This window comes from Barbus barbus (assembly GCF_936440315.1).
Source record: "Barbus barbus genome assembly, chromosome: 5".
In the NCBI taxonomy this organism is placed as follows: Eukaryota; Metazoa; Chordata; class Actinopteri; order Cypriniformes; family Cyprinidae; genus Barbus; species Barbus barbus.
In genome coordinates this window covers 34,979,791-35,006,218 of record NC_136733.1, presented here as the reverse complement: position 1 = coordinate 35,006,218, position 26,428 = coordinate 34,979,791, and the positions used below count along the sequence as shown (strand labels likewise).

Here is a 26,428-nt window from a genome sequence, read left to right as displayed (position 1 = left end):
TTATCAGAGAGCAGACCATATAAGGAGAGAGGTGAAACTATTTATCAAGTGATGCAAGATTTGTGCCTGGGTCAGAGCTGATGGCAGGATCTTGTGTAACCAATCAAAATGTAATAGGTGTTGGTTTCTTTCAGTGTGTCATTTGGGCTCTGGCTGGACCAATGGCTAAAGCAGAAATACACACAAATATGTCAATAATTAAAAAGAAATCGGCCACATTTCATGTGTTTTCCTTTCAGCCACACGTTTGATTTCTCCCACACGACCCAAAACACTTCCAGGAAAAAGAGTCAGAAAAAGCGCCACAGTCACAGAAGAACCTCTTTGGCATGAGCTCATAAGTTGCTGGTTGCATAACATCAGCACTGCAGGTGAGTCTGCAGGTGGTGACAGAAGTCACATGGCATATCACGTCCTACGAAAACTTTCATGCCCTGCCCCCTACAGATTCACAGGATATTTAGTAGCAAAATAGGTGAAACTAACTCTGAGACTCTTAATGCATACAGCGCTTGAGACCAAGGTGTAAATCATTAGGGGGTGTTGGGTGGGGGTCTACCATCTTCAATCAAACTCTCCTAAAGGAAAACAAAGAACATTTTACAGATATGTTTAAAAACTTCTGACAAAATGTCCAGTATCCCTAAAATGGGTCATAATTTTGTCTGAAGTTTAAAGGGATAGCTTGCCAAAAATAGTAAAACAAAAGCCTTTTTTTTTTTTTAAATATCAACATGCAACATGCAAGGAAAGTCAAAGGTCACCAAAACTGTTATTGGTTACCAACATTGTTCAAAATGTTCTCTTCTTTTTTGTTCCAGAGAAGACAGTTAGTCAGGTTTGGAACAACATGAGTGTGAATCAATGATGACACAAATTCCATTTTTGGGTGAACTAAGGCATTCTAGTTTTTTTAATTGCCATGTATATGATTTATTAATTGTAATTTTTATAAAATTATACTCACGGTTTTCAATCTTGCCATTTCTGTTTCAAATTTCAAAGTTGTATCTGTAACAGTGCTGCACAGCATTCAAAAGAGTGTGACTCATGCTCACATTATATATTGCACACTTTTCAAAAACTGCAGGTTCATTTTAATTGCAGTTAATTAGATAACTTTTAATGTTATGTCTTCTTATTTAATGTCCTGGAACTCTCTGTATTGTCTCTGGGACATACAAAGAGTGCCTGTATTTTTAGTGACAATTAACAATGCAAATAAATCTAGCAGTCAAGACAGTGCCAAAGCAATAACAGTGTGCAAATATCTGTAGTACAAACTTGAAAATTCTACAGGTTTGAAATATGCTAAAAAAAACTAAATACTATTAATTCTTTTTTTTCTGCCACACCCATCGAAAAACAAACTTATGACATATTTCAAGTCTGCAGCACCCAATCCAGTTCAACTGGCCTTAGTTCATACATTCAGATCAACTCACCTCACACACTATAACTGTTACTGCTGTTTGTTTTGTGCAGTGAGTGGAGTAATTGTAACCTTACAAAACCTTGTATTGTAAAAAAGGCAGTTTCAGTCCAATAAATTTAACAATGAGAAAAATAAAACAGTGAGAACTTTGTCATATTATATATACCAAATAGGTGTGCTACAGAAGGAAATATGTCTAAAAGGTTAAATGAACAAAAAAAAAGTAAAATTGAAATAATAAATCTAAAAATTGTAATATCAGAAGAATAATTATTTAACTAAGCGCAGCTGCAGTAAGCATTGAACCCAATGATATTTAAAGAATAAACGCAAGAGAGTAAGCAAGCATGAAAAACTAGCTTTGTAACATATCAAAGCCAAACAAGAAAGGCCAATAATTAACCAACTGTGGTTTTAAGCTAACTAATGCAAATGTCCTTCAGCTAATGGATAAGCAATTTATGTGTGTGAAACAGAGCTTTTCATGTTAAGTTTCATTCTTGATGGCCCTGCTTTGTACTACAATTCATTCATTCTCAATTGTACCTTTTTTCTTTAATGTCTTTCACTCCACCCCTGGCCCCTCCCTCTCCCCCTCTCTCTCTCTCTCTCTCTCTCTCTCTCTCTCAAGACTCCTGGCTCAACCTGTTTATCAGAGCTGGGTAGTGCTCTAATCTCTCTCTCTCTGTCTCCCTCCCTTCCTCTCGCTCGCCAACACACTCCCTCAGTACAAAGGGGAGGGCTTTGCTTCCTTTAATTAATAACCTGTGGAATTCAGAAACCCAAGGCTGTCTGTAGTAAAACACCAGCCAGGCAGAGTTTGTCTCCTTTTTCTCTATTGGAAACATTTCAGACGCATGGTTTTTGAGTAAGGTGAAAAAATATGGCTGAGCAATTGTCTTCAGACTACTTCAGCTGCCCTCTATGTAAGGAGCTCCTGAGGGACCCCGTGGCGATCCCGTGCGGTCACAGCTTCTGCATGGACTGTATCAGTGGCTACTGGAATGAGGCTGATTACACTGGCATCTACATCTGTCCCCAGTGTCGGATCACGTTCACCCAGAGACCTGTGCTGAGGCCGAACGCCACTCTCACCAAAGTTGCAGAGAAGATCAAGAAGACCGGCTTGAACTTAACGCCTTCAACTAATGGAAGCTATGCTGGCCCTAGCGATGTTCCTTGTGACTTCTGCACTGGAAAAAAGCTCAAGGCTGTCAAATCCTGCCTCAACTGCCTCGCCTCTTATTGTGAAAAGCACCTGAAGCCCCACTATGAGTCTGCCACCTTCAAGAGGCACAAGCTGGTGGATGAGCTGGGGAACCTGGACCGTAAGATCTGCCCTCAGCACCAGAAGAGCCTGGAGTTGTTCTGTCGTACTGACCAGATGTGTATTTGTGCCCTCTGTACTGTCAGCGAGCATAAGGGGCACGACATAGTCTCAGCCGAAGCAGAAAGGGGTGAAAAACAGGTAAGGAAAATATACTGCTTGAGTAAACTTTACTACGAGAGGCTATGGGGTAGAGTGGCTGGAGTTACAAGTTGAATTTGTTTATGTTTATGATTATATTAATTAACAAGAAAAGTTCTTGAGATTGTATAAGAGAGGTTTTCTTCTAAATAAGCTGCCAAGAAGTCATGAAGATACACCATACAACCGGTTCTGTGTTATCTAAAACACGCTGGTCCAGATCATTACATAAAAACTGATAAGGAAATATGGAAAAGAAAGGAAGGAGATGATGTTTAAACAGATAGAAAGCTAGTGAGGTTAGTGAAACTTTCATCCAGATAAAGTTTTCCAATACAACTCCCAAACTATAGGAGTCACAAAAAGGGTGTGTTCCCTTACAATGGACAACTCAGAGGTTACTTGATTTAATCACTGTCCTAAACTGGCCACCTTTCTGAGAAGATTTGTTTTTGTGAGAAAAAAAAGACTGTTATGAGCAACAGGAGATGAGAAACAGGGCAGGTCTGGATTCTGGTGTAGGGAGAGGCAAGGAATGTGAACTCAAGAAAATCAGGCGGGAGCTTACGGACCATCCTGAACCTCCCCCCACGCTACGAGTGAGAAAAATAGCACACTGCTTTTTGTACCTTGACCCAAAGTCATCATAAACCTCAGCAGATGAGCATAGTTGAAAGTAATGTTGAAAACCGCCTCTTCGAACTTGAGTTTCACATGAAAAACTGTATGACAACTGAGTCACTGTATGAAATAACTATTAGGACAGTAATGGCAAACATCTCAGCAAAACTATTTATAGATACTGGCCAGATGTTTACTGTTCTTTCAATACTCTGGAGCTCTGAATGAAAGGAAAACCTTCAAAGGTTTGAGATTTCAAAGCTTTTCCTTCAGTTCATCAGTACTGAACAAGCTTAATAACAGGGAGCACAGCAGTTGCTGTGTTTTTGACTGAACTGTTACGGGTGCTGTTTAGATACAGTAATTATATCTGTAATCTAATTGCAGGCACTAATTGCGGATGGTTTGTTTGTTCAGTTAAATGTAGGGAATCCCAGATTTAATCCCTCATGTCCCATGGCACAGACTACACACACACTTTTATTCGCCCCCACCCCAGATTCTCCACATTCCTTCAAGCTTATCTTGAAGAATGGTTCGGTGAGCTTGGCAAGGGATTGCTCTGAAGCCCCCCCCTTACCCTAAAGAATCGAGCGTGTGCACCTTGAAATGTCTCTCTGGCGAGCAGACCCAGCTAGTTTTACATTCCTGGCGTGATTAGCATTCCCCTCTCTTTTCGAAGATGAAGGCATCCATGTGAAGCAAGTTCTTCAAATTCTAGGAAAAAGCGTAACATAGAATTAACATACATGAAGATCTGTGACGTGAGAGGAAATTTTGTATTATACAGCTGTACATTGATTATCACGAAGATGGCAATCAATAACAAAAAGTGTTTGTTTTCTAATTTAATCTGTCAAAAAAGACTTAAGTTTTCTCTTATTTCATGGACAGAAGCGTCTTGGAGTGTCCCAGGCAGAGATTAAACAAAAATGCCAGCAGAGGACCAAAGAACTGGAGGAACTGAAGACAACAGTGGATTCTCTCAAAGTATGTTTTAGATTCAATTGTAATTTGTAACAGTTCATTTTATCATCACTGCTCATATCAAAGTCACACCATAATATATTAGACCGAATAAGAACAACTGAATACACTGCTTTATCTGGACAAAGGTGAAATGGCTCAAGAGCTTTTATCTGTCAAGTCAGTGTGTAACTGTTTCAATCTGGGAAAGCAAACAGTCCTTGAAAGTGGCCATAATTGTTCTTTTGTTCTTTATGAGATAATCCAATGTTAGTCTGATACATGCTGATACGTCTTTTTTTGTTGACTGCAGCAGCAGTTTGAGTAATTTTACTGAGTTGTAAAGATTATCCAGAAGTTATTCTTGCAAAATCGAAGCACTAAAAGGGATAGGGAAGTAGTGGCCTAATGGTTAGAGAGTCGGACTCGTAATCCAAAGGTTGCGGGTTCGAGTCTCGGGCCGGCAGGGATTGTAGGTGGGGGGAGTGAATGTCCAGTGCTCTCTCCACCCTCAATACCACGACTGAGGTGCCCTTGAGCAAGGCACCGAACCCCCAACTGCTCCCCGGGCGCCGCAGCATAAATGGCTGCCCACTCCGGGTGTGTGTTCACGGTGTGTGTGTGTTCACTGCTGTGTGTGTGCACTATGGATGGGTTAAATGCAGAGCACGAATTCCGAGTATGGGTCACTTGGCAGTATGTCACTTCACTTCACTAAAATGAAGAGACACAAACTGTATCCTACTGAATGAATGGAAAATGAACTGACATTCTTAAACTTAAACTTGACTCATTTTTACCGCAGAGCTCTGCACAAAGGGCAATGGCTGAAAGCAAGAAGATGTTCGATGAGATGATCACATCCATTGAGAGGATGAGGTCAGAGGTCACCAAACTGATCAACATCAATGAGAGGGCTGCATTCAGTCAGGCGGAGGGGATGATGGAGCGACTGGAGCAGGAGATAGACGAACTGAAGAAGAAAGAAACTGGACTTAAACAACTTTACAGCACTGAGGATCACATCCACTTCTTACAGGTACTTTAAGTTTGGAGTTTTTTTTTTATTTTTATTTTTTATTTTTTATAGGGTCTGGGGATCCCCAGGTGGATAAAGAGGGATAGGGTCTCAAATTTAAAAAATGTAAAGAAAAAAAAAAAACTAAGTAAAATTTTTTTTTTGCTTACAATATCCATACAAAAACCACTTATTTAAGTTTACAAATTTTAATTATTTTTTTCCCCTCATGCAGTAAAAATGGGACCTTATACTATTCATAAACTATATATAGCTGCTTTTATATGTTTGGAAGGGGGTCCCACACAAGGCATCAAAAAGGCTTTTCAAACTTTTGGGCATCAAAAAAAAAATGCTGTAAGATTCTCCTTATTACATGAATGTTTCAAAGACATTTAGACAAATAGCGTTACCCTTTAGTAATCGAGGCTTGCAAATATTATACTCTATATTTATGCACTGAGATTTCTCTCTTTTTAAACAGAATTTCAATTATCTCTGCACTCCGACTGATGACGGCTTCATACCCAGAGTGTCTCTGAACCCAGAATTCTCCTTCAGTGCAGCCAGGAAAGCTGTGACTGAGATCAAAGAGAGGCTGGAGGAGCTGGGCAGAGACGAACTGCGAAAGATCTCAAAATCAGGTCAGAGCACACAATGCACCCGTACACCAGATACAGGCATAGTTGTCGGGTGAATTTGCCCTTGCTTGCTGTTCTGAACACACTGCCCTCTATTTTATATGAACTTGCACAGTAAATTTCCTTGTGTTAAATCAACACTGCTCAGTGTACATATGGAAGTTCCCATATGGCAGTGTGTTCAGAACAGCAAGCAAGGGCAAATTCACCCGACAACTATGCCTGTATCTGGTGTAAGTACTGTGCGAGTACTGTACAGTAAAGTGTACAGCTGAACTTAGTTTCTCTCTAAAGAGCCACATTGAGCACTTTTGTTGCAGTATATCAAAATGTATCATTTCTGGGCCAGCTGTAAAATAATTTGAAGTCCTAAAGGAATAACCAACTATTAAACAGATCAGTCTTTAACTCTGACAAGTCAAGCCTTTTAGTACTGAGTGCACGTTACAGTACATTCTCAAGTTAGTAAGGAAGTCATGTGATTGCATGTAGCGTGTAAACAGGGCTTAGAGTTCCTCCACTTCATTTACAATTCACTGAGCAAAGTTCAAATGATAAAGAAAAGAGCTATTCTGATTGGATGAAGTAGTTAGCGAAAATTCTATTAATATAATTTGAATTGCCTTACTTAGATCTGCTGGCACAAATCTAGCATTTCTTGTTTAAGAAATGTACTGTAAATAAAGTTTTCCTGACATGTACTTTTTTATAACAGTGAATGAAGTACCAGTGTACACTGTGGAGAATCGCACCAAAGAGAAAACTACCAGAGGTAACACTAATTTACTTGCACTATATCTTGATTTACACTGATCACATGTGGGTGGTGCAAATATAAGCTATAAACATAGTCTAAAAATGGCAATATGTAAAACATGCATGACAACAACTGTTTAAAAGTTTGGGGTCTGTATAAGATTTCTCTTATACTCAACAAAGCTGCATTTGTTTGATCAAAAAGAAAAATAGCAATATTATAAAATATTATTAAATAGTAAATGAACTGTTACAATTTGAATATATTTTGAAATGTACATTTAATTTGTTTCTGTGTTTAGTTAAAGAAGTTCATACAGTGGACAGTGCACCTCCTGCAGAACCCAGGAGCAGATCTGAATTTCTGAAATGTAAGTATCTAGACTGGCATTTAATGCTCGTGCTCATTTTCTCTATTTTTTACATGAAGATCGTTTAACTCTTAAAGTTAATCTTTAAAAAAAAAAAAAAAATTTGCATGTTTTCTTAAGCTAATCTTTAAATAAATATCTATTTCTCAAAATGCAAAATTTCATGCCTTGTGGTGTCTAAATTGACTGGCATTTATAACATGACTGATCATAGTTGTCAATGTTTTAAATGTATTTTGGACAAAATAATACAGAATTGATATCAGTTGTCAGCCACAACATGAAAATATTCATCAGCTTATTTGTAATAACCAAAATTTTAACAATGTTTCTAGTCCAAATAATTTGTTCTGTCATTATTAGATATAGATATTTGAAAATATACAGAGCCAGGTATACAAAGATCTGTTAAAAGCAACTTTTACCTTTGTATTTCCAGACTACTGTCAGCTGAGACTAGACCCACACTCGGCGCATAAGGAGCTGTACTTATCTGAAGGAAACAGAAAGGTGATGAGAACCAGAGACCCGCAGCCATACTCAGACAACCAAGATCGCTTCGATAGCTTTGCCCAGGTGCTGTGTCGCGAAGCTCTGTCAGGTGGCCGCTTCTACTGGGAAATTGAGTGGAGTGGGGAATTCTCGATCGGAGTGGCCTATCGGGGCATTAGCCGTAAGGGTAAAGGCTCCCTGTGCTTGCTAGGCTACAACGATAAATCCTGGAGCCTCCTCTGCTCTGACACAGGGTACTCGGCCTGGCATAACAGGGTAGACAAGGCTGTTAGCGGCCCTCACTCTTCGAGAATAGGGGTCTTTTTGGACCACTCTGCTGGGGTGTTGGCCTTCTATAGTATTGGTGAGACCATGACACGTCTGTATCGTTTCGAGACCACATTTACTGAGCCCCTCTATCCTGGGTTTGGGGTTGGAACATCAGTCAAGATCTGCCAATTAAAATGAACATTACAGGAGATGTGTACTTTTCATGAAGAATCTGAAGTGAAGGACAGACATTTTTGCTCTTTTTTTTATGATTTGATATTTTTAAACTCTGTCTTTTATGCTGAATGCCATTTGTCAGCTCTTTTTACAGGTTCTGGAAGAATTAAATAACGTTTTTAGTAATGATCCTATGTGCAAACAATATAATGTTCTCCTAAATAAAGGCTGAAATGAAGAAAAATGTTTTTCAGTTAATATTATATGGAATTCTCAACGTGTGTATCCAAAAGACATTGTAAAGCAAAATTACTCATCAATACCTTCTTCATATTTCAATAAAGTTTTAAAGTTGTGATACATACTGGTCTCTCATTAAATAAATGTGGTAATATATCTGCTTTTGTTATTCTCTTGGTCTTAGTGGGCGTTCCTACTACTGGATGCTCGTTTTTAGTAAAAAAAAATAAAAATAATAAAAAAAAGGGTGAAAGAAAATCTCATTACATATGACATGTATTGCAGTAAAAATAAGTCTTATTTTGACAATACATTTTTTATGTTGCTTAAATAAACATTCTGGGGGTGAAAGTGTTTGTATATAAACTGCTGGAGTCAAGTAATACATCACACCATGAACAAATATGAATGAATCAAACACATGAAAGTTTATGAATGAAAAAAGAAGAACTCGCCCAGAATGGAACGATTTCAGACATACTTTCTAACTTTTTCAGTTTTAAATTTTTGTGTGAACTATTCCTTGAAACTTTTGGGGTTGTTGTTATGTTTAACAAACCCTGAAAGCTACTGAGGTTTTTGGAGCAAACTACTGTTGGATAGTTGAGGTTAGCAGTTTACTTCGTGTTAACTTACTAGCAGGGCCATCGTTATGAATTCTGGGCCCTGTGCACTGAATTGCTATGGGGCCCCCTCAAAATCATGTTCAGTGAGTTCCCACAAATCCCCCCTAGTTTTGATGGGTCATAGGGCCTTCAATTGGATTAAATAAATGAATAAGTAAAACAGGACAGAAACAATATATTTACTGAATTCACAACAAATGCAACAAACTTAATAATGCATTTTTGTCAAATAGAAAAGCACTTGACAGTAAAGCATTGATTTTGAGCTAGACTGCTGGAAAGTTACTGCTAATAAATTCTGTCATCATTTCCTCACCCTCATGTCGTTCAAAATGACTTTCTTCTGTTGAACACAAAAGAGGATTTTGTAGAATGTTACCAAACCATTTTGGTTACCCTTGATTTCTACTGTATGGACAAAAATGTCTTGCATTTCTCAAATTACGTTCCACAGAAGAAAGAAATTCATACAGGTTTGGAATGACATGATGTTGAGTAAATGATGACAATTTTCCTTTTTGGATGAATCTCCCTTTAATAACTTTATTATTTGTAAATAATAAGCACCTAATATATATATAATCTATCTTTAATCAATCTCTTATTGAATTAACATTTGACTTCAATTAAAGTTCATTAGAACTAAACATGTTAGGCTGGTGTTGTTGGATAGATATTTATCTAGTGTTTTTGTAGTTTTATCCATGTCACATTGTGAGAAATACCAGTATTGTCTTCATTCAAACACTTACAGACTTTTATCAGACTCGTACTGTATAATCTGTTTCTAGCAGTAAACACCCAGAATAAAGGGAGATGATCTGCTGATGATCCTGAATGTCTTGTTGAATGAGTGTTGTTCACATCAGTATTAACAGAGCTGCTGAAAATTAACATTTTACTTCAATTAAAATTCATTAGAACTAAACATCTAAAACGTAAGAAGTTCTTGCTTAGAATCCAGAGTTTAGCTGACTAGTATTAGGATGGTGGTCACAAGAAGTAAAGCCATGGTCCTCATTACCATATGGATTTTAAAATAAATAATAAGTAATAATAAACTACAAAACATGAAGAAACTACAAAACTTCTATGAAATTAAAATATTCTACAATATATAAAAACAGTAATATTTATGATAAATACATTTCTGCAAACACAGAGGCTATTTGTAGTGTTAACTTCAAGTTAAATTACTATGGTGCTAAATTGACAAATCTATTGGCGTTTATACCTCATTGTTGTTCAGCATCACTACAGAACATTTAATGTTCTCATATCACACGACTGTATAACAATTCTGTGTCACATCTGAATGGATCAAGCGATTTGCTCTGTTTATCTCTTATAAATCGTGGCCCCCAGACCTCTGGGCCCTATGCACTCTGTCACCCTTTCCCCCCCACTAGTGATGACCCTGCTTACCGGTTTAGTTGGTAAACCTGCTTTCTGCTTTTCACCTTGGCGTGTTTTTTGTACACACCTTTTTTTAAAGATAACCTGCTGTGGACAGATTGCTTCTTTCATGGCTGTTATTATTAGTAGATGACTGGTGTCCTCGTGTGGCTATAGGAGATACAACTTCTTAGAAATCCCTTTAGGATCATGTTTAGGAGGACAACCTCAATACTACATATGTTGGTTTCATAAACCAAAATGGCTTGAATTAAATTCATTGAATTTCGTCCAGTATTTATATTTGTGGCCTTTACATTTCTGCCATTTCATGAATTACATAATGCTCATATTAGAACGTTTATAATAGGCGGGTTTAATGGCAGGTCCCCCCATAAGAGGTTGTGACAGGTTACATTTTAGTAGCTAGCTCGCTAGCTAGGTTAGAAAAAATAGGTCTTTAGTCAAAAGTCCCTCCCTTGCCTTATTCTCTCTATACTTCAGTACGTTCAAGATGAAAATATTATTAATTGGACCTAGCGAGGTAAATCGTTTAATGGTATGTATGTGTATCTTTATTTATTTGTGTATATCACTGATTTTCACATTTCATGTTGATAGTGTGGGAAAACAGCATTGGCCAATTTTGTATCTGACACAACAGAAACAGTGAAGTGACATACGGCCAAGTATGGTGACCCATACTCGGAATTCGTGCTCTGCATTTAACCCATCCATAGTGCACACACACAGCAGTGAACACACACCCGAGACTCGAACCCGCAACCTTTGGATTACGAGTCCAACTCTCTAACCATTAGGCCACGACTTCCCCTAACAGTCGGAAACTGACTACAGCCCCACACAAGGAGTAAGGTGGGTTGATTTTAAAGATATTGTTGCAACAAGTAGGCTATACATGTTTGCTGCCTGGCCAAAAGTTTTATTTTTGTCTATTCAAATATGACATTTTTCCGTGTTTAGGATATTTGAGTTTGAATCACACAATTTATCAAAAGGCAACAAAAATTCAGCATGTGAAGTGGAACTATGGGATTGTGCGGGTGATTTCAAGTAAGTTGACCAAATGTAGACCCCAAACTTAAGTTGTCAATTAATTCCTATTTCTTCCCAAGTAAATTAATTCAGTATTGAATGTGCACAGGTTTGAATCATGCTGGCCAGCTTTGATGAAAGACTCCAATGGAGTAGTTATTGTGTTTAACCCAGATGTCCCCAGTCATCTCAAGGAAGTAGAGACCTGGTACTCTACAATCATCTTCTCACAGGGTCTACAAGAGACCCAATATCTGCTCATAGCACATCATAATCCAGGGAGCGGGTCTGACACTACCCGTCCACAATTAGGTAACTTACCCTCTCACTACAGCATTAGATGCATCAGATCATTGTAAGGTGCTTTTATTGACGTTTTGGTTTAAAACTTAATGAAAAGGAAGTTTCTTTAAGTTACATATGATTAGTTATTTTTAAACCTAATTAACTTATCCTCTGTGTAGCCCCACAGTTAAACAAGTTGCTGCTCATTCACTCAAACCTTGAGGAAGAGCCTGAAGATGTCCGACGGGAGTTTCACAAATACTTGGGAAATGTTATGCAGATGCTATCAGAAAATCAGGAGCGAGAAGAAATGTCAATTATTACATAATTTTGTATATAAACCTATATCGCACTTAATATATGCACATGCATTTTCTTTCAGCTTTTGTATTTTTCCCCCACATCAGCATTAAAATCACTTTGACCTAGTAAAACAAATTTTTCAGATGGTTTCACTCAACACAAAAGGAGAGATTTTAAAGGACCTGGATTATGGATCGTCGACCTGATTGCAAAAACAGTATTTAAACTGAGCTGGGTGATGACATCATTGAATTCAATAATGAAATGCCTCTAACTGAAATCTTTTCATTTTACATTATTGACACACTATTTTCCTTTTTTGATATTGTGCAGTTGCTTTGACACAATTTACATTGTTAAAAGCGCTATATAAATAAAGGTGACTTGACGTGTATATCCATGAACTCCATCTATCAGACTAATTTTAACAATATTGTAACATTCTCCCAGGTACACTCACTGACATGTCATTAAAACTGGAATTAAAGAAGCATGAAAGCTGTTCTTTCTTTAATAATATTCATTTATTAAGTTCCTGGATTCCAAGAATCTGATAAAGAAAACAGACAAAGCTCAGCAAAGAACAAGCAAACAGGACAGTCCACATTTATACATCATAGCCAATAAGGCCTCTCTTCCCAATGATCTCGCCGATGTAGAACCACATCAGAACCTCAGTGGCAACGAGTCCGTTCCTCAGAGCATCCTGGGACAAATTTAAAAAAAAAAGTGATGAGACATTACATAAATATTCTTGGAACAACTAATAATCAAATTTGCCAAACAATAATTAAATGTACAATTTAAACCTCACTTTCTGATAATGAAGTGCATCTTCAGTTCAATAAACGAACAGACACAGGCTGATAAGAGCTTAATCAAGCTTTTATTTACTAGAAAATATTAGAAAAAGTGCTATGCTTGAACTGCAGAGAGTGTACTGGCTTCCATGTTTTATTTAAAATGTTTAAAGGAAAAGGTTTAGAGCACTTTTTTCCTAAAATATTTGCATGTTGCAATTTAATTCAAATGTTAAAGGGATAGTTCACCCAAAAATTATTCATTTACTCACCCTCCACTTGTTCCAAACCGATACGAGTTTCTTTCTTATGCTGAACACAAAAGATTATATTGTGAAGAATGTTGGTAACCAAAAAATTGATGGTAGCTACTGACTTACAAAGAACTGTTTGGCTACCAACATTCTTCACAATATCTTTTGTGTTCAATGTGAAAAATTCATACAAGTTTGGAACAGCTTGAGGATGTGAATGACAATTTGAATTTTTGTAAACATGGTGGCTAATACTAGCATATGCATTGTGCACAATTTTAAGAATATTTGAAAAATGACAAGACAGATAATGCCTCTGCCCAGATGTTTTTTGGATAATACATTTCAGCAGTTATTTTGTGCCAACATTGTCAGATCTCAAAACATCAATTTGAAATCCAAACCAGAATTTAAAGCATCCATACTAACCCTCACTGTGGTCTGACCGAGCCGTCCAGACTGGAAGCCCTTGAGGAGATCCTGGACGCCGCTGATGGCCTTGGGGATCTCGGCAGGGGTAGGAGGCACCAGCTCCACACGGGCGTAATACCAGAATGTAGCTAACCGGGGCTTGGAGTAGTTCACAGCGGCTGCAATATATCATTATAAACGTTGTTCAAGGAAAACACACAAAATATATGTCTCGTTTACATTTATAAAGGAAACTTCACAAAGCCAAGGCCATAGGTACAACGTAAATATTTTCCCTGAATGCATCTTCACTCGCCGACACTGGGCGACTGTCAACCTGAGCAAAACTGCTGTAGAGCGCGTTCAGAATGAATTGTGACAGCTATAAACGGAGTAGAGCACCTGGACATTAGCTAACACAATTGTAGGTCATTTGTTTGCACGAAAAGTCAGCGTATTACCAGACTTACTGTCTGTAGTGAATTTTTGTTTTTCTCATTTACGCGGCCTGTTCTAACAGCTGCGGAAACCAGAAGCATGCAACTCAAAATAAACCTTCTATAGCTTAAGTAAAAGGTGATTATTCTTACCGCCGACCAACGTTGGCACTTTAGCCACAAGTTTCTGTACCGCCTGGGCCATGATGTCTGTGACTGTGAAGGTTTATTCGCCGCTTCTCTTCACAAACCGGGTCCCGAATGTCACCTCCAGCGAAGGACCCTTCAATTGAGGAGGCGGATTATACGCCTGACAGAAAATTCGAGGATGTCGTCTATATAGCCTTTATTAAAACTATAGCATCTATATTGCCACCATGTAATAACGTTGAACAAAAATGCTGTTTATAAAATAAAAACTGATTGTTTTTCTTTTTTTTCCCTAACACTTTTCACATAAATAAGGGCGGCATAACGCGACCGACTAAGTGCAACTGCTAATGCTAAATTTCTGTATACAACTTCTTTTTGCATGTCGCCAATTACCTTTGCTGTTATGCAGTCATGATTTATTTATAATCAGTTTTTCCTTGTTTTTGCTCGTGCCTCTTTGTCACATCCATTCATATATTATAGGCTGTATGATTATTTGATGCTCCATCCATCCCATTCCATCTCCCAAAGTCCCATCTGGCGCAGCTCCTCCAGATTGGACCCTAAAATCTGGAATATACCAGAGCATCCTTATCCTATATTAAATCCTTTCACTTAATCCAGTAGTATATATGTATTCTATTAGTATTCTTTATCTAAATCGTAGCCTAACAAATATGCCAAATCCTTATTTACCTTGATTAATATGATATTAATTCCTTTCTTTCCTCATCATACCTTTTACAATCATATATCTCACATGCTCCACTGTTTCTTTCTCCCCACAATTCTCACATAAACCAGTCTCATGAACTCCAGTTACAAACAGCGATGCGTTCAATCCTGAGTGTCCAAGTCTCCTAGTAATGACCTCTTCTTTTCTATTTCTACCACTTTAATATTATATAAATGATGTATTCCATTTTCCCTGCCAGTCTTTAATAATATTTTCCTTAATGATAGATTTAACTTCACCTTTACTTAAAGGAACATTAAAATCTATTTCTTCCCTTTTTAAAGCATTTTTTGCTAATTCGTCAGCATATTCATTACCAGCTACTCCTACATGCGCTGGCACCCAGCAGAATCCAACTACCACTCCTTTCCTTTGTATTCGCCATAATAATGAAAATAATCAGATCTTCTCTAGAAGAATGATGAGTAAATATATTAAAACAGAAGCAGAGTCAGAGCATATCACTACTCTGTCTGGTTTTACCTCCTCTACCCATGCAAATCCTAATCGCGACCATTTCAACAGTATATATTGACAATTTAGATGTTAATCGTTTAGATATTGATATTTTAAACTCTGGAATATACAGTCCTATTCCTGTAATCCCTGTTCTTGGGTCTTTAGATCCATCAGTATAGATGTGCATACTTGCATAGAATCTTTCCTGGATGTACATGATATTTAACCATACCCATTTCCTCCCATTCCCGTTTCCTATCTAACATCTCTAAATCAATTTTGACCTCAGGGATTATCCATATCGGAACCTCTCCCCATACAGGTGACACACTACATTCAATATTTGCAATCTGATATTTCTCTGCTAACTGGTTTATCTTCCATCCATATCCTCTCCCTTTACTATTTAAGTATTCCCAACAATTATTTAAAACATCTTTAATTGTTATACGTTCTCCAGTGTAACTCTTGATGTCCAAAATACCAGAGACAATTTAACTCTCCTTAATCTCAATGGCATTTCATTCACCTCTCCTAATAATGTATTGACTGGTGTTGTTTTAGTTGCTCCTAAGCATATTCTAAGAGCTCCCTTCTCTCCATACCGTGTGATACGCTTTTTCTATATCAAAATACACTACAGCCATAATTTATTTCATAGTTACTGCCTTCTCTACTTCATTACTGACCTTGATTAATGCATCCATTGTTGATCTTTTACCTCTGAATCCACATTGATACTTACTTAATTTACCCTTTTTCTCTAGTTCATAAGATAGTCTATATGAACTATGATCTTTTCCATTAATTTACATAAGTTTGAAGTCAGAGCAATTGGATGATAACTTCCTGGGTTTGTTGGATTCTTACCTGGCTTTACAATAGGGATTACTACAGCTTGCTTCCATATTTTTGGAATAATTCCTTCTGTCCATATTTTATTATACAATTTAAGTATCATTAATAATATACTATCTGACAAATGCTTTATCATTACACAACTTACCCTGTCAACCCCAGGAGCAGTATTGGCACATTTTTGTAATGCTGCTTTCAGTTCTGTAATTGTAAACTCTGCATTCATACAGCTATTATTCTTATTTCTTTTCATCATTATATCTGGATTTTTGTCTAAAATATCTCTTTTCCTTAACTCATATTCTTCTCCCAATTCTATTCTATGCGCTCTTTTAAAACCTCACCTAACATGTTTGCTTTATTTATATCTATTACTGCAACTTTATCTTCTTCAATTAAAACTGTTATTTGAGTTGACTTCTTTCCTTTTCCACTCATATTCCTTATATTCCATATTTTATGTATCTTTTCCTATGGTAGAACAAAATTCTCTCCATCCTTCTCTCTTGGCATTCTTAATTCTTCTTCTTGTATTAGCTCTTGCTTTCTTATACTCCACCAAATTACTCATACTCATATATTCCCTGAGTTGTTTAAATGCCTTATTTCTTTCTTTAATTGGTTTACCGCACTCTTCCTTCCACCATGGAATATTTTTGTTTTTCTGATCTGCAATTTCAGTTTCCATTATTAGATCCGTAACTGAGTCACAGAATGTTTCTACTGAATCTTCTACCACTATATATTTATTTGTTTCACAATGCTTGCTAAATGAATTCCAATCTGCCTTCTCATAAATTATTTTTCAGAAAACATTCCGATTTACTATTTACATTTATTTAAAAAAAAATAATAATTGGAAAATGATCACTTCCAACTGTTTTCTCGCTATTGTGGCGGGAGGAGCCAACGACAGACACAGTGGGCGTGGCGTCAAGCCTCGGAGAGGTTTTTATTAAACGATATATTAAAATAAAGTGTCCAAAGGGGGAAAAGTGTCTAAAATAAACAGGGATCTGGTGTCCTCGTTGTGCTGCGGGGCTCGTGAAGGAGGGCAGTGTTCAGGAGGGAAGGGTCCAGGTAAGGGGCGGAGTCCGGCGGCCGCACGCGCTCCCGTCTGGAGGTCCCGGGGCGCGGGTGACGGCGGCTTCTGTGGCGGCTTCGTCCAACTCCTTCATCCCCGGGTGCTCGACGGGATTCCACGGCCCGGCGTCCTTGCCCGACGGCCGTATCGCGGGTGCAGTGTCGGCCGGACTGCGGGTCCGGCCGCTCGCGTCTCTGACGGCGGCCGGTAGTTCCCTCTACGCCCCCTTTCCTGGACCCACGAGGACACCAGCGTGCATGCACGGGGAAGAGACCGGTCTCCCGAGGAGAGGCGCGCTCGGAGTTTAAACGGCGGCGGTGATGAGGCTCCATTCACGTCAGGTGCGCCTCATCACACGCCGCCAGCCCTGCGTGTTCAGCGCCCCTCCTCTCTCACACACCCACTCCCGTCGGGAGCCTGGTGAAGGGCGGCGAATACGGGACGGGGTGGTGATGATGGACGGGGGAGGCAGCCGACTCGTCACACTATTTAATTTCCATTCACATAATTCAGCCATTCCATTTGATATTAATGTTAAATCTATACTTGATACCGTATTCTCTGTTAAATTATACCTAGTTCCTTCTCCTATGTTTAAACATACTATTGATCTATCATCCATGAACTGTTCTATTACTTCCCCATTATAATCTGTATTTTTACTCCCCCATAACCAATTATGGGCATTAAAATCACCACACCATAATTCCTTTGTTTCTTTCCTAATCTTTTCAAACAAATTTAATGAAATCTTCTTACATGGATTATAAAAATATATATATTACAATTGATTCTTCTGTAAAATAACCACAACACATTCTATATCCTTAACCTCAATTAATTCCCTATAGCCTATATAGTTCCTTCTTTTATAAAAGTTATCACCCATCCCCCTTGTTTCCCAACTCTATCCTTCCGAACAGATTTATATCCTGGTACAAATTGCAGATTTGGCTTAAGCCAGGACTCTTGAACACAAATTACACTTGGTTTATATAAAAAAAATTTGAATTGTTGACCATTTGCTACAAGGCTCCTTCCATTCCACTGCATTACGTTTATCACCATTAATCTACTCAGATACCTGGGAAGCTTCTACTGTTGTTGCTCTAGTTAGAATTTCATGTATTGCGCTTACTGAAATCCCAGAGATCCCTAGGAATTCTAATGCAGCTTCTAGAATGGTTTTAATCTTGGCCGATCTGCTTGGCAACGTAGCAGTGACATTAATTACCTTAACAATAAAGGCTAGAAAGTTCTCTTTAGTCATTATTAGAGGATTTTCTTTTATAGCACACTGATGTTTACATTCTGATTCCATAGTTTTCCCCATTTTTATGTTCCTTGAGTCTTGATTGAGATTATCCTTCATTTCTTCCCTCCTGTCCTCCTTACTTTTGCAGACCTTCACTGCTTCAGCATAAGTGACTTTATGCTCAGCCTTGTATTTTTGGACTTCTCTTGCTTTAATTTGTACCTCACATCCTCCATATGCTGCACTGTGAGAACCTCCACAGTTACAGCATTTTAATCCATTCACCTCTGTGCATTTATCATAATCATGCTCACCACATTTTACACATCTTACCTTCCCCTGACACACTGCAGCCACATGTCCAATTCGTTGACATTTAAAATATCTCAATGGCATTGGGACATACACTCTTACTGGGTAACTAATATATTCCAATTGTACCTTTTCAGGCATTTTCCCTTCAAATCAACAAGACACTCAAACTTTCCTGTGGTTGTCCTTCCTTTGTCTTATACAGTCTTCTCACCTTTCCTACTCCAATCTCTTTGGATGTTATCTTTTCTCCGTTCATTTCTTTTATCTTGTGTAGTTTGTGTGTAATTTTTTTGCCCAATATCTTTCACTATGATCAAAACTCACCCTTGTCCCAAACATTTAGCCAAAACAACTGATCCAATGATATTATCGATCGCCTTGGACAGTCCTTGTTTTCCTGTAGTCTTTTCAAATGTCAGCATAACTTTAAATCCATTCTCCTTAGCATTTTGTACAGTTTGCTCTCTTATAATTTCTTGATTGTCTTTTGTCTTTTTGTTTTATCCTGTGTCGATTCCATCATATCTTCGCTATCCTCTTGATCCTTAGATTTCTTACGTTTTGAATTTTTTTTATTTTTCCCCAAATATACCTCCATAAATCCTTCCCTATCCTCCATTATCAATTCCTCAGAATCTTCCTCTATGACTGCACAACAGGCCCTTCCTAAGGTTTTAAAACAATGTAGCAAATATCACCCTCCTTTTCTCAAATTGTTTGAAAACTAACTTCTCGAAAGACCTCATCTGCCCTAGCGATCGACTCGTGCTCCTTGTCCGCTGCCCGGCATCTCACCTGCCGTATACAACTTCATCTTCTATACTCTTTGATAAAGGGCTATATTATCTTCCATTTATTAGCCTTGTAAAGGCAAATAGTGTAATTATTTATTTATTATCAATTTAGGACAACAATAACACAAATATATTTTCCTGAAATATCATTCATGATGAATCAGAGACATTTATTTACCACACATTGTTTTTCATTTGTAATATTAGCTTATTTGGGGGGGGTGCATTTAGGATCAAAATGTCACAATGCTGAAATGGTAGTTATAGGCAAAACACACGGTGAACACATCTTAAAGTACATACAAATATCTTGCTATGCATACTGTATTTTTACATCCAGAAACATATCTTAAACACATACTGTATTCACAGCACTCTGAATGATTATGAATTGTGCAAAGGATTGTGCCCAAGGCAATTTCATACAGTAAAAACTGCAAAATGTACAGGTCAGAGAAATTAGCTACCCAGTGAAACTCTATTTAAACATCATTCTCCAAGTACTGATCTCATTGACACGGTCAGGAAGAATGTTTTAATGGTCATCCACACTATAACTAGGTGGATTAAGTGCTGTCATCAGACAAGTCATCAGTCTGCAGTGTTGGTGGTTCAGTAACACTTGAAACATTTTCCTCCACCTGTAACAAATTCATGAACTTATATAAATAAAGTGCACGTGATGAATGATGTTTTTGCTTATGAGTTTTGAAAACTTTTGGTGTGTGTGGTTTAATCACACTTAATGCAGTTAATCAGTACTAGGATAGATATACTGTATATTATCGCATACCTCAGAGATAGATGCTAGTTTGTTCACAATGATTGGCTGCCCATTTTTCTTCAGCCAGTCATAACCTTTCGGATCTACTACTAGTAAAGAAAGAGTGTCTCCTCCTCTCTTCACATGTAAGATGACATCCTCCACAGACTCTTTCTCCACATTCTGTCCATTTACCTCCACCACCACATCACCCTGAAGCAGCCCTGACATCTCTCCTGGGCCTTCTGCTGCTACCTAAAAATGTAAAGTAATTTACTGTCATAATAAAATAAAGGTTTGTTATTCATATTTACTTTAAACAATGTATATTTTACTTATAGTGTATCTAAGCATTATCAATAGTGTTCTATAATTTCGAACAGATGACACCCTGAATATTAGGCTATATATTTCACTATGTGGCTTAGGGCTGATTTTCCAAGGTTCTGTGAAGAATCCCCACCAATGATTGAGTCTGGAACATTTCTGTTCAGTCCTAACCTCTGAAGTCAGTATCGTCTAAAGACTGATTTGGCAGTGAATGGGCTTCATTGTACCTGGCTGATGAAGGTGCCAGGTTTCTGTTGGACGCAGCCCAAGTTGAAGCCAAAACTGGCAGAGCCCCTCTCCAGAATACAACATCTTACATTAGGATTGATCTGCACGTCCTCCTGAGGCTCAACAGGGGGCACTGCAGGCTTCAGCATCACTGGGGTTTGCTTTTGCTCCTCGGGTTTACCAGATGTATAATCCACACAGAACAGCAAGGGAGAGAGGCCCAACTGAGGATAAATAATATGAAGTTTAACAGACAATTAGACAAACAGACAATTAGACAAACAGGCATAAGGAAAAGTATGAAGATTTGCTGATAAATTCTTCCTTTTATTGAATTATCAGTCTGTCTAATTGTGATTTTTTTCAGTTAGGGGAACTTAAAAAAAACATAAATATCAGTTTAATTAGTATAGGATAGATTTTATTAGAGGGATGCACAATATTATCGGACAGATATCAGAATCGGCCGATAATGGCTTTAAATATCGGCATCGGCCCAATATGAAAAAATATGTAGATATGTCTTGACGATAAGAGGAATACGTTAACTTGCATGTGCTCAGGGTGTGCTAGTGATTAGATAACGTCAGCAGTGTGGCTCATTCTTGAAGTAAAGTTTTGTCTGAATGATGATTAGATTCACTCTTTTGGATCGCTGCATTTAATCTGTTAAAGCACGCATTTGGTGTGTGATAGAGTAAACCATAATAGCACGTGCAGCGGCAGCAGTGACAGCCTCCCCAGGTCCCCCATTAATGTGTTATATGTTTTATTTTTTTAAACAAATCAGAAGCTCTAAAAGATTTTCAGAATTTTTACAACTCTTTTGCTTTAGACCATCTACAAAAGTTAAATCTTAAAATAAAATGTTAGGGGTAACACTGTATCTTTCTGGAGGAAATATGCAGCGATTGGTATATAGTTTATTTATAGTTATTTTCAAAACTTCAATGTACTGTCAAAAAACCTTCATTATTGTTTATTTAATTCTAACAAATAAGTTCTTGTTAAAAACTAACCAAAATTTTTTATATTTTGCTTATAATTTCTGCACAGGAGAGACTTGGTGTTGTTTCCAAATAAAGGGAAATATGTGGGTATCAGTATCGGGCAAAATTAGTTTAAAATATCGGCATATCGGATATCGGCTAAAATTGTATTATCTTTAAAAGTTTTCAATACGTTTCTTTAATTTCATTTATATATTTTTTAATAGTATCATAAGTTCAGATCATAGGGATTTTTAATCATTTAAAAAATATATATATTTTCATGTATTTGTATACAATTTGAGTTTTTCTATAACAAAGGACTGTTATAACCAATACTGCTGTCGTGAACATACTGTAGCACCAAGCATCTTAAAGAACAATATATATATATATATATATATATTTTTTTTTAAGTGTCATTACCAGTTGGGTTAGAATTTAAGAACTTTCTTTTTTAAATTTTTTTAAGTAAAGTTGCAATGACTGCTAAATTTGAGAAAAATCCAGGCTTTTTTCTCCAAAAGCAGAAAAATTGAATTACCATCAGACACAATATCGCATATCCACATCATCACACACTACACCCCCTGACAAAAGTCTTGTCGCCTATCCAAGTTGTAGGAACAACAAATAATTGACTTCTAGTTGATCATTTGGAATCAGAAGTGGCTTATATGAAAGGCAAAGGCCTCTAGATTACATTTATTTTACCAAAATAAAATCTTATCATGCCTTGATGTTTAATTATTTAATTAGGACAGAAATTATCAAATGATCAACTAGAAGTCAAGTTATTATTTGTTGTTCCTACAACTTGGATAGGCGACAAGACTTTTGTCAGGGGGTGTATATTAATATTCACTTTGGTTGATCAAGTCCATAATCAGATCTTAATTCCAGTAATAATTTTTTCTTAACATTTGAGAAATGAATTTCAAGAAGTGCCTTAACTGAAGAATCATCCCAGTATTAGTATTTATGTGCTCACTCTGTATATTTACCTTAGTGTAGAAGTCTTGGCCATGAGGTGGCATAGTCGTGAGGGTGACCTGCTGTCCACTCTGTCTGATTTTGCTGACAACTTGATTATGACTTAGTGACTCTGTGGACTCTCCATTCACATCAAGAAGCATCTCACCTTCTTTAACACTTCCCAGTTCAGCTGGGCTGCCCTTATCCACCTCTCCCACCATGTGGACTGTATAAACCAAACATAAATATACAGTCTGCAATTCATTTGTGTGGCTGTATGCCAGAGTATGAGTGCATGTCAAAGAGTGTGACTGCCTCTCACCACTGTGTCCTGTTCCAGTCTTCTCCTGCTTGAGCAGGAAGCCGTACCCTTCTGGCCCAAGCACCAGATGCAGTCTGCGAGGTCGATATGGCATGGTCTCTGCATCAGCCATGGCTGGGAGAATAGGTATTTTCCTACGGGCATAACTCTTCTCACTGTCACTGTCTATCAACAGCATTGTCATGTGATTCTTGCACTTCTTCACCTGGGAATAGCATCACTTGAGATGAAAGTACACCATAACACCATAAAAGATCTAAATGCTACTCATGACATAAGTTTGTCACTGCAGACTGTTAATGAGTTAATTGTGAGTGAAAAACTGTAAATGGTTTAATACTGCATTATGTAATTTTACTGTAAAATAATGTAAAATGTAGTAAAAGGACATTCCCAGATGTCACTGAGTGACACAACACATGATGATTATTTAATGTTTTTTTTATTTCTTTTTGTAAACAGTAACATACATTATGGTGTTTTTGTTACATTTTCTTTTATTTAGTTAATGTTTATTGTAGTGCTGTCAAATGATTAATCATGATTAATTGCATCCAAAATAAAAAAAAGTTTTTGTTTACATGCAAAAAAAATGGCTTATCTTACTTAGTATTTTTGTCAAAATATCTAAAAATTCTATAATGGTGGTTATTAGTACATTTTAAGATAAAAAGCAGATTTTTAGATTATACAATTGCATATTAACATTATATGACTTAATGAAATATGAACAACATACAGGTAACAATATGCTATCCTGTAATATCTGAAGCATTGTCACTATATTCTGTCAACCACATCTGCCGTTTTTCACCATAAATTTAACAGGATATTTTTTACATTTATCTAAAGCAAGTCCATGTTTACCATTCTGCTGATGGCAGAGTGTGTGAGTTCAGAGACCATGGCACCATCTATCCAAATCAGCCGGTCCCCTCTCTTCACTCCTGCTCTCTCTGCAGCACCTCCTTTCACTGGGCTTACTGTGAATTTGCCTTTCTCACCTACATCACAGATAGGAGAGTATTTCTGTAACGGCATTACAGAAAGGGCTGATTTTAAATTTTTTTATATGTATATATTAAATTACTGCATTTCTACCTTCCACTGGCTGTATGTTGAGGCCCAGGCCAGGTGCATCTCTCGTGATGTGGCAGAGACGAGGAGGCCTCCATCCTTCCCCACGACTAGCTGTAGCCAGCTCTCTAAGGTCACAACCCTCAGACACAGCCTGCTCGTAGGCCTTTTCATCTAACACCAGGAAGCATAAGTGTGATCCACTCACCTGAATCCTGTGTGCCACCTGGGAGCGAAAAAAACACAATAAAACACTCCGTTAAAAAGCTTGACACAAAAAACAAATGCTTAGAGCTTGTACAGTAAAAAACATACAGTAGTTGCAAAATAAAAGTCATGACCTCTCACCTCCATGTGTTCCACATAGTCAACAAACATCTCATTGACTTCAAGCAGGCGGTCCCCATCCTTGAGCCCACTCCTCTCTGCCACTCCCAGTGAATCCAGCTGTCTAATTATGTGACCCTGCTGCCCTCTTTCCACACGCAGACGGAAGCCAAAGGTTTCTCCTTCTTCCTTCTTCAGCACACACACACGTAGCGAGGGCTTTGACACAGCCTCTGTCAGACAAAACCAGATTTAAATGACAAACTGTACACTTTACGGTATACTATAATCTATTTGTTACTCTGATAATATAATAATCCTATGCTATATAGACTAGGGATCCCCAAACGTTTTTGTTAGCCAAATCTCTTGGATCTAAAATATTTACCATGAGATTTTAAGTTAATATTTTAATAATTTAACAACATGTTTGTGGTTCTCTAATGTTGGTTAATGGCCACATGACATGTAAATACATGTAAATATATATTTTTATTTTTTACTTTATTTTAATTATGTATTTATTTGATTTCTTTATTTTTTTATGATTAAATTAATTATTAGTTTTCATCCTCTCACGAACCCCCTGTAGTTCCCTCATGAACCCCCGGGGGTTTACGAAATCCATCTTGGGAAACCTTGGTGTAAAAAAACTTCCTTTGTGGTATGAGTAAAAAAAATTTAATCCTTAATAGCAACATAGCAGCTAACACTATTAATAACAAAAAAAACACACTAACCTGTATCATCTGCAGTCACCATGGCTGGATTGTCTATTCCCTCCTTGGGACTGAAGGTAAACCTCCTTAGTGAACATAAGAACAGGCTAATGATTTAGTGTATGCCCTCTGATAAGTTCTGTACACAACAGGCAATGTGATCCAGTGCACTACCATAAACAAGTCAATAATGCCTCCACACTGGTACTTCACTGACACTTTTTTAGATAATACACTCAGATGAAGCCATAAGGCAAGGTGTGTCCCTCCATGAGCACGCTTATCAAAGCAGAAAGCACAAAGTCAAAAGCTACAGTCCGTGTGGTTGTGTGTCTGTGAAGGGACACGAGTCATAAAAACATTACTTACTCTGTCAGCTCCATGGCGTCTCATAGCACTGCAACTAAAGTAATGAAAGATAGAAGAACATGAAATGCTGATGACCTCACAGCGAAGCCAAACACACCTCAAATTCCTGGATAAAAGCAAAGATTCAAGATCAGTCATTTTGCTTTAAAGATTACATTTAACCTCGGGATTTCACAAACACATCTTGACTCAGAAAATGTGGCTATAGCTCATCTGCTCTGACTTCCCTTTATACTTTAGATTGGTCATCCATAGTGAGAACATGTGATGTTTGTTAGCCAAAACGAATCAAAATAGTGTTTGACTTCATTTGATATTCTTGGATTTAACAGCTTAGTAAAATATGCTTTGGATGATTGCCTTGTTGGCAATACGCAGGCTGCTATCTATTGCCAATCAACTAAGGATTTTTTTTTAATTGTTGACAATCACAGCTTTATATTGAGGTACAGCGTGTCAAGAATGGCAAGATGAATCACGTCACCACATTCAGCACATTACTTAGCTCTTAAGTCAATTTTACACATTACTTAGGTCAATTTTAAACACTAGAAATGTAATAAATACAAAGAAATGATACCATAGAGACTGTATAGCTGTATTTTGTCCTCAATAAATGAACAGAGCCCACGGCCTTGAGTTCACATAAACAT

At 37.5% G+C, this 26,428-nt stretch overlaps 4 protein-coding genes across 4 annotated transcripts; 2 read left to right on the top strand and 2 right to left on the bottom strand.

Moving 5' to 3' along the window:
• Positions 1 to 2,194: 2,194 nt before the first annotated feature.
• Positions 2,195 to 8,610, top strand: ftr82 (finTRIM family, member 82). The gene is made up of 7 exons (XM_079416903.1): positions 2,195 to 2,903; positions 4,419 to 4,514; positions 5,296 to 5,529; positions 5,993 to 6,152; positions 6,865 to 6,921; positions 7,208 to 7,276; positions 7,716 to 8,610. Exons 1-7 carry the CDS (start codon positions 2,319 to 2,321, stop codon positions 8,234 to 8,236), a joined length of 1,722 nt encoding a protein of 573 aa, XP_079273029.1. The 5' UTR covers positions 2,195 to 2,318; the 3' UTR covers positions 8,237 to 8,610.
• A 2,245-nt stretch (positions 8,611 to 10,855) lies between these two features.
• ift22 (intraflagellar transport 22 homolog (Chlamydomonas)) lies at positions 10,856 to 12,145 on the top strand (the record flags this gene model as incomplete). The annotated part of the gene is made up of 7 exons (XM_079416272.1): positions 10,856 to 10,887; positions 10,981 to 11,020; positions 11,098 to 11,145; positions 11,318 to 11,352; positions 11,461 to 11,550; positions 11,642 to 11,844; positions 11,997 to 12,145. 7 exons carry the CDS (start codon positions 10,856 to 10,858, stop codon positions 12,143 to 12,145), a joined length of 597 nt encoding a protein of 198 aa, XP_079272398.1.
• Positions 12,146 to 12,616: 471 nt separating this feature from the next.
• On the bottom strand, positions 12,617 to 14,733 carry atp5l (ATP synthase, H+ transporting, mitochondrial F0 complex, subunit g). Its single transcript, XM_079416174.1, has 3 exons — positions 14,176 to 14,733; positions 13,604 to 13,764; positions 12,617 to 12,826 (listed from the first exon to the last, which is right to left on the bottom strand). Exons 1-3 carry the CDS (start codon positions 14,225 to 14,227, stop codon positions 12,728 to 12,730), a joined length of 312 nt encoding a protein of 103 aa, XP_079272300.1. The 5' UTR covers positions 14,228 to 14,733; the 3' UTR covers positions 12,617 to 12,727.
• Positions 14,734 to 19,873: 5,140 nt separating this feature from the next.
• On the bottom strand, positions 19,874 to 25,789 carry nherf4b (NHERF family PDZ scaffold protein 4b; the record flags this gene model as incomplete). Its single annotated transcript, XM_079416271.1, has 10 exons — positions 19,874 to 20,317; positions 20,470 to 20,694; positions 20,997 to 21,221; positions 22,991 to 23,187; positions 23,284 to 23,488; positions 24,151 to 24,287; positions 24,385 to 24,586; positions 24,709 to 24,920; positions 25,428 to 25,492; positions 25,776 to 25,789. The coding sequence occupies 10 exons, from the start codon at positions 25,787 to 25,789 to the stop codon at positions 20,243 to 20,245; spliced, it is 1,557 nt and encodes a 518-aa protein (XP_079272397.1). The 3' UTR covers positions 19,874 to 20,242.
• Between the last annotated feature and the right edge of the window lie 639 nt (positions 25,790 to 26,428).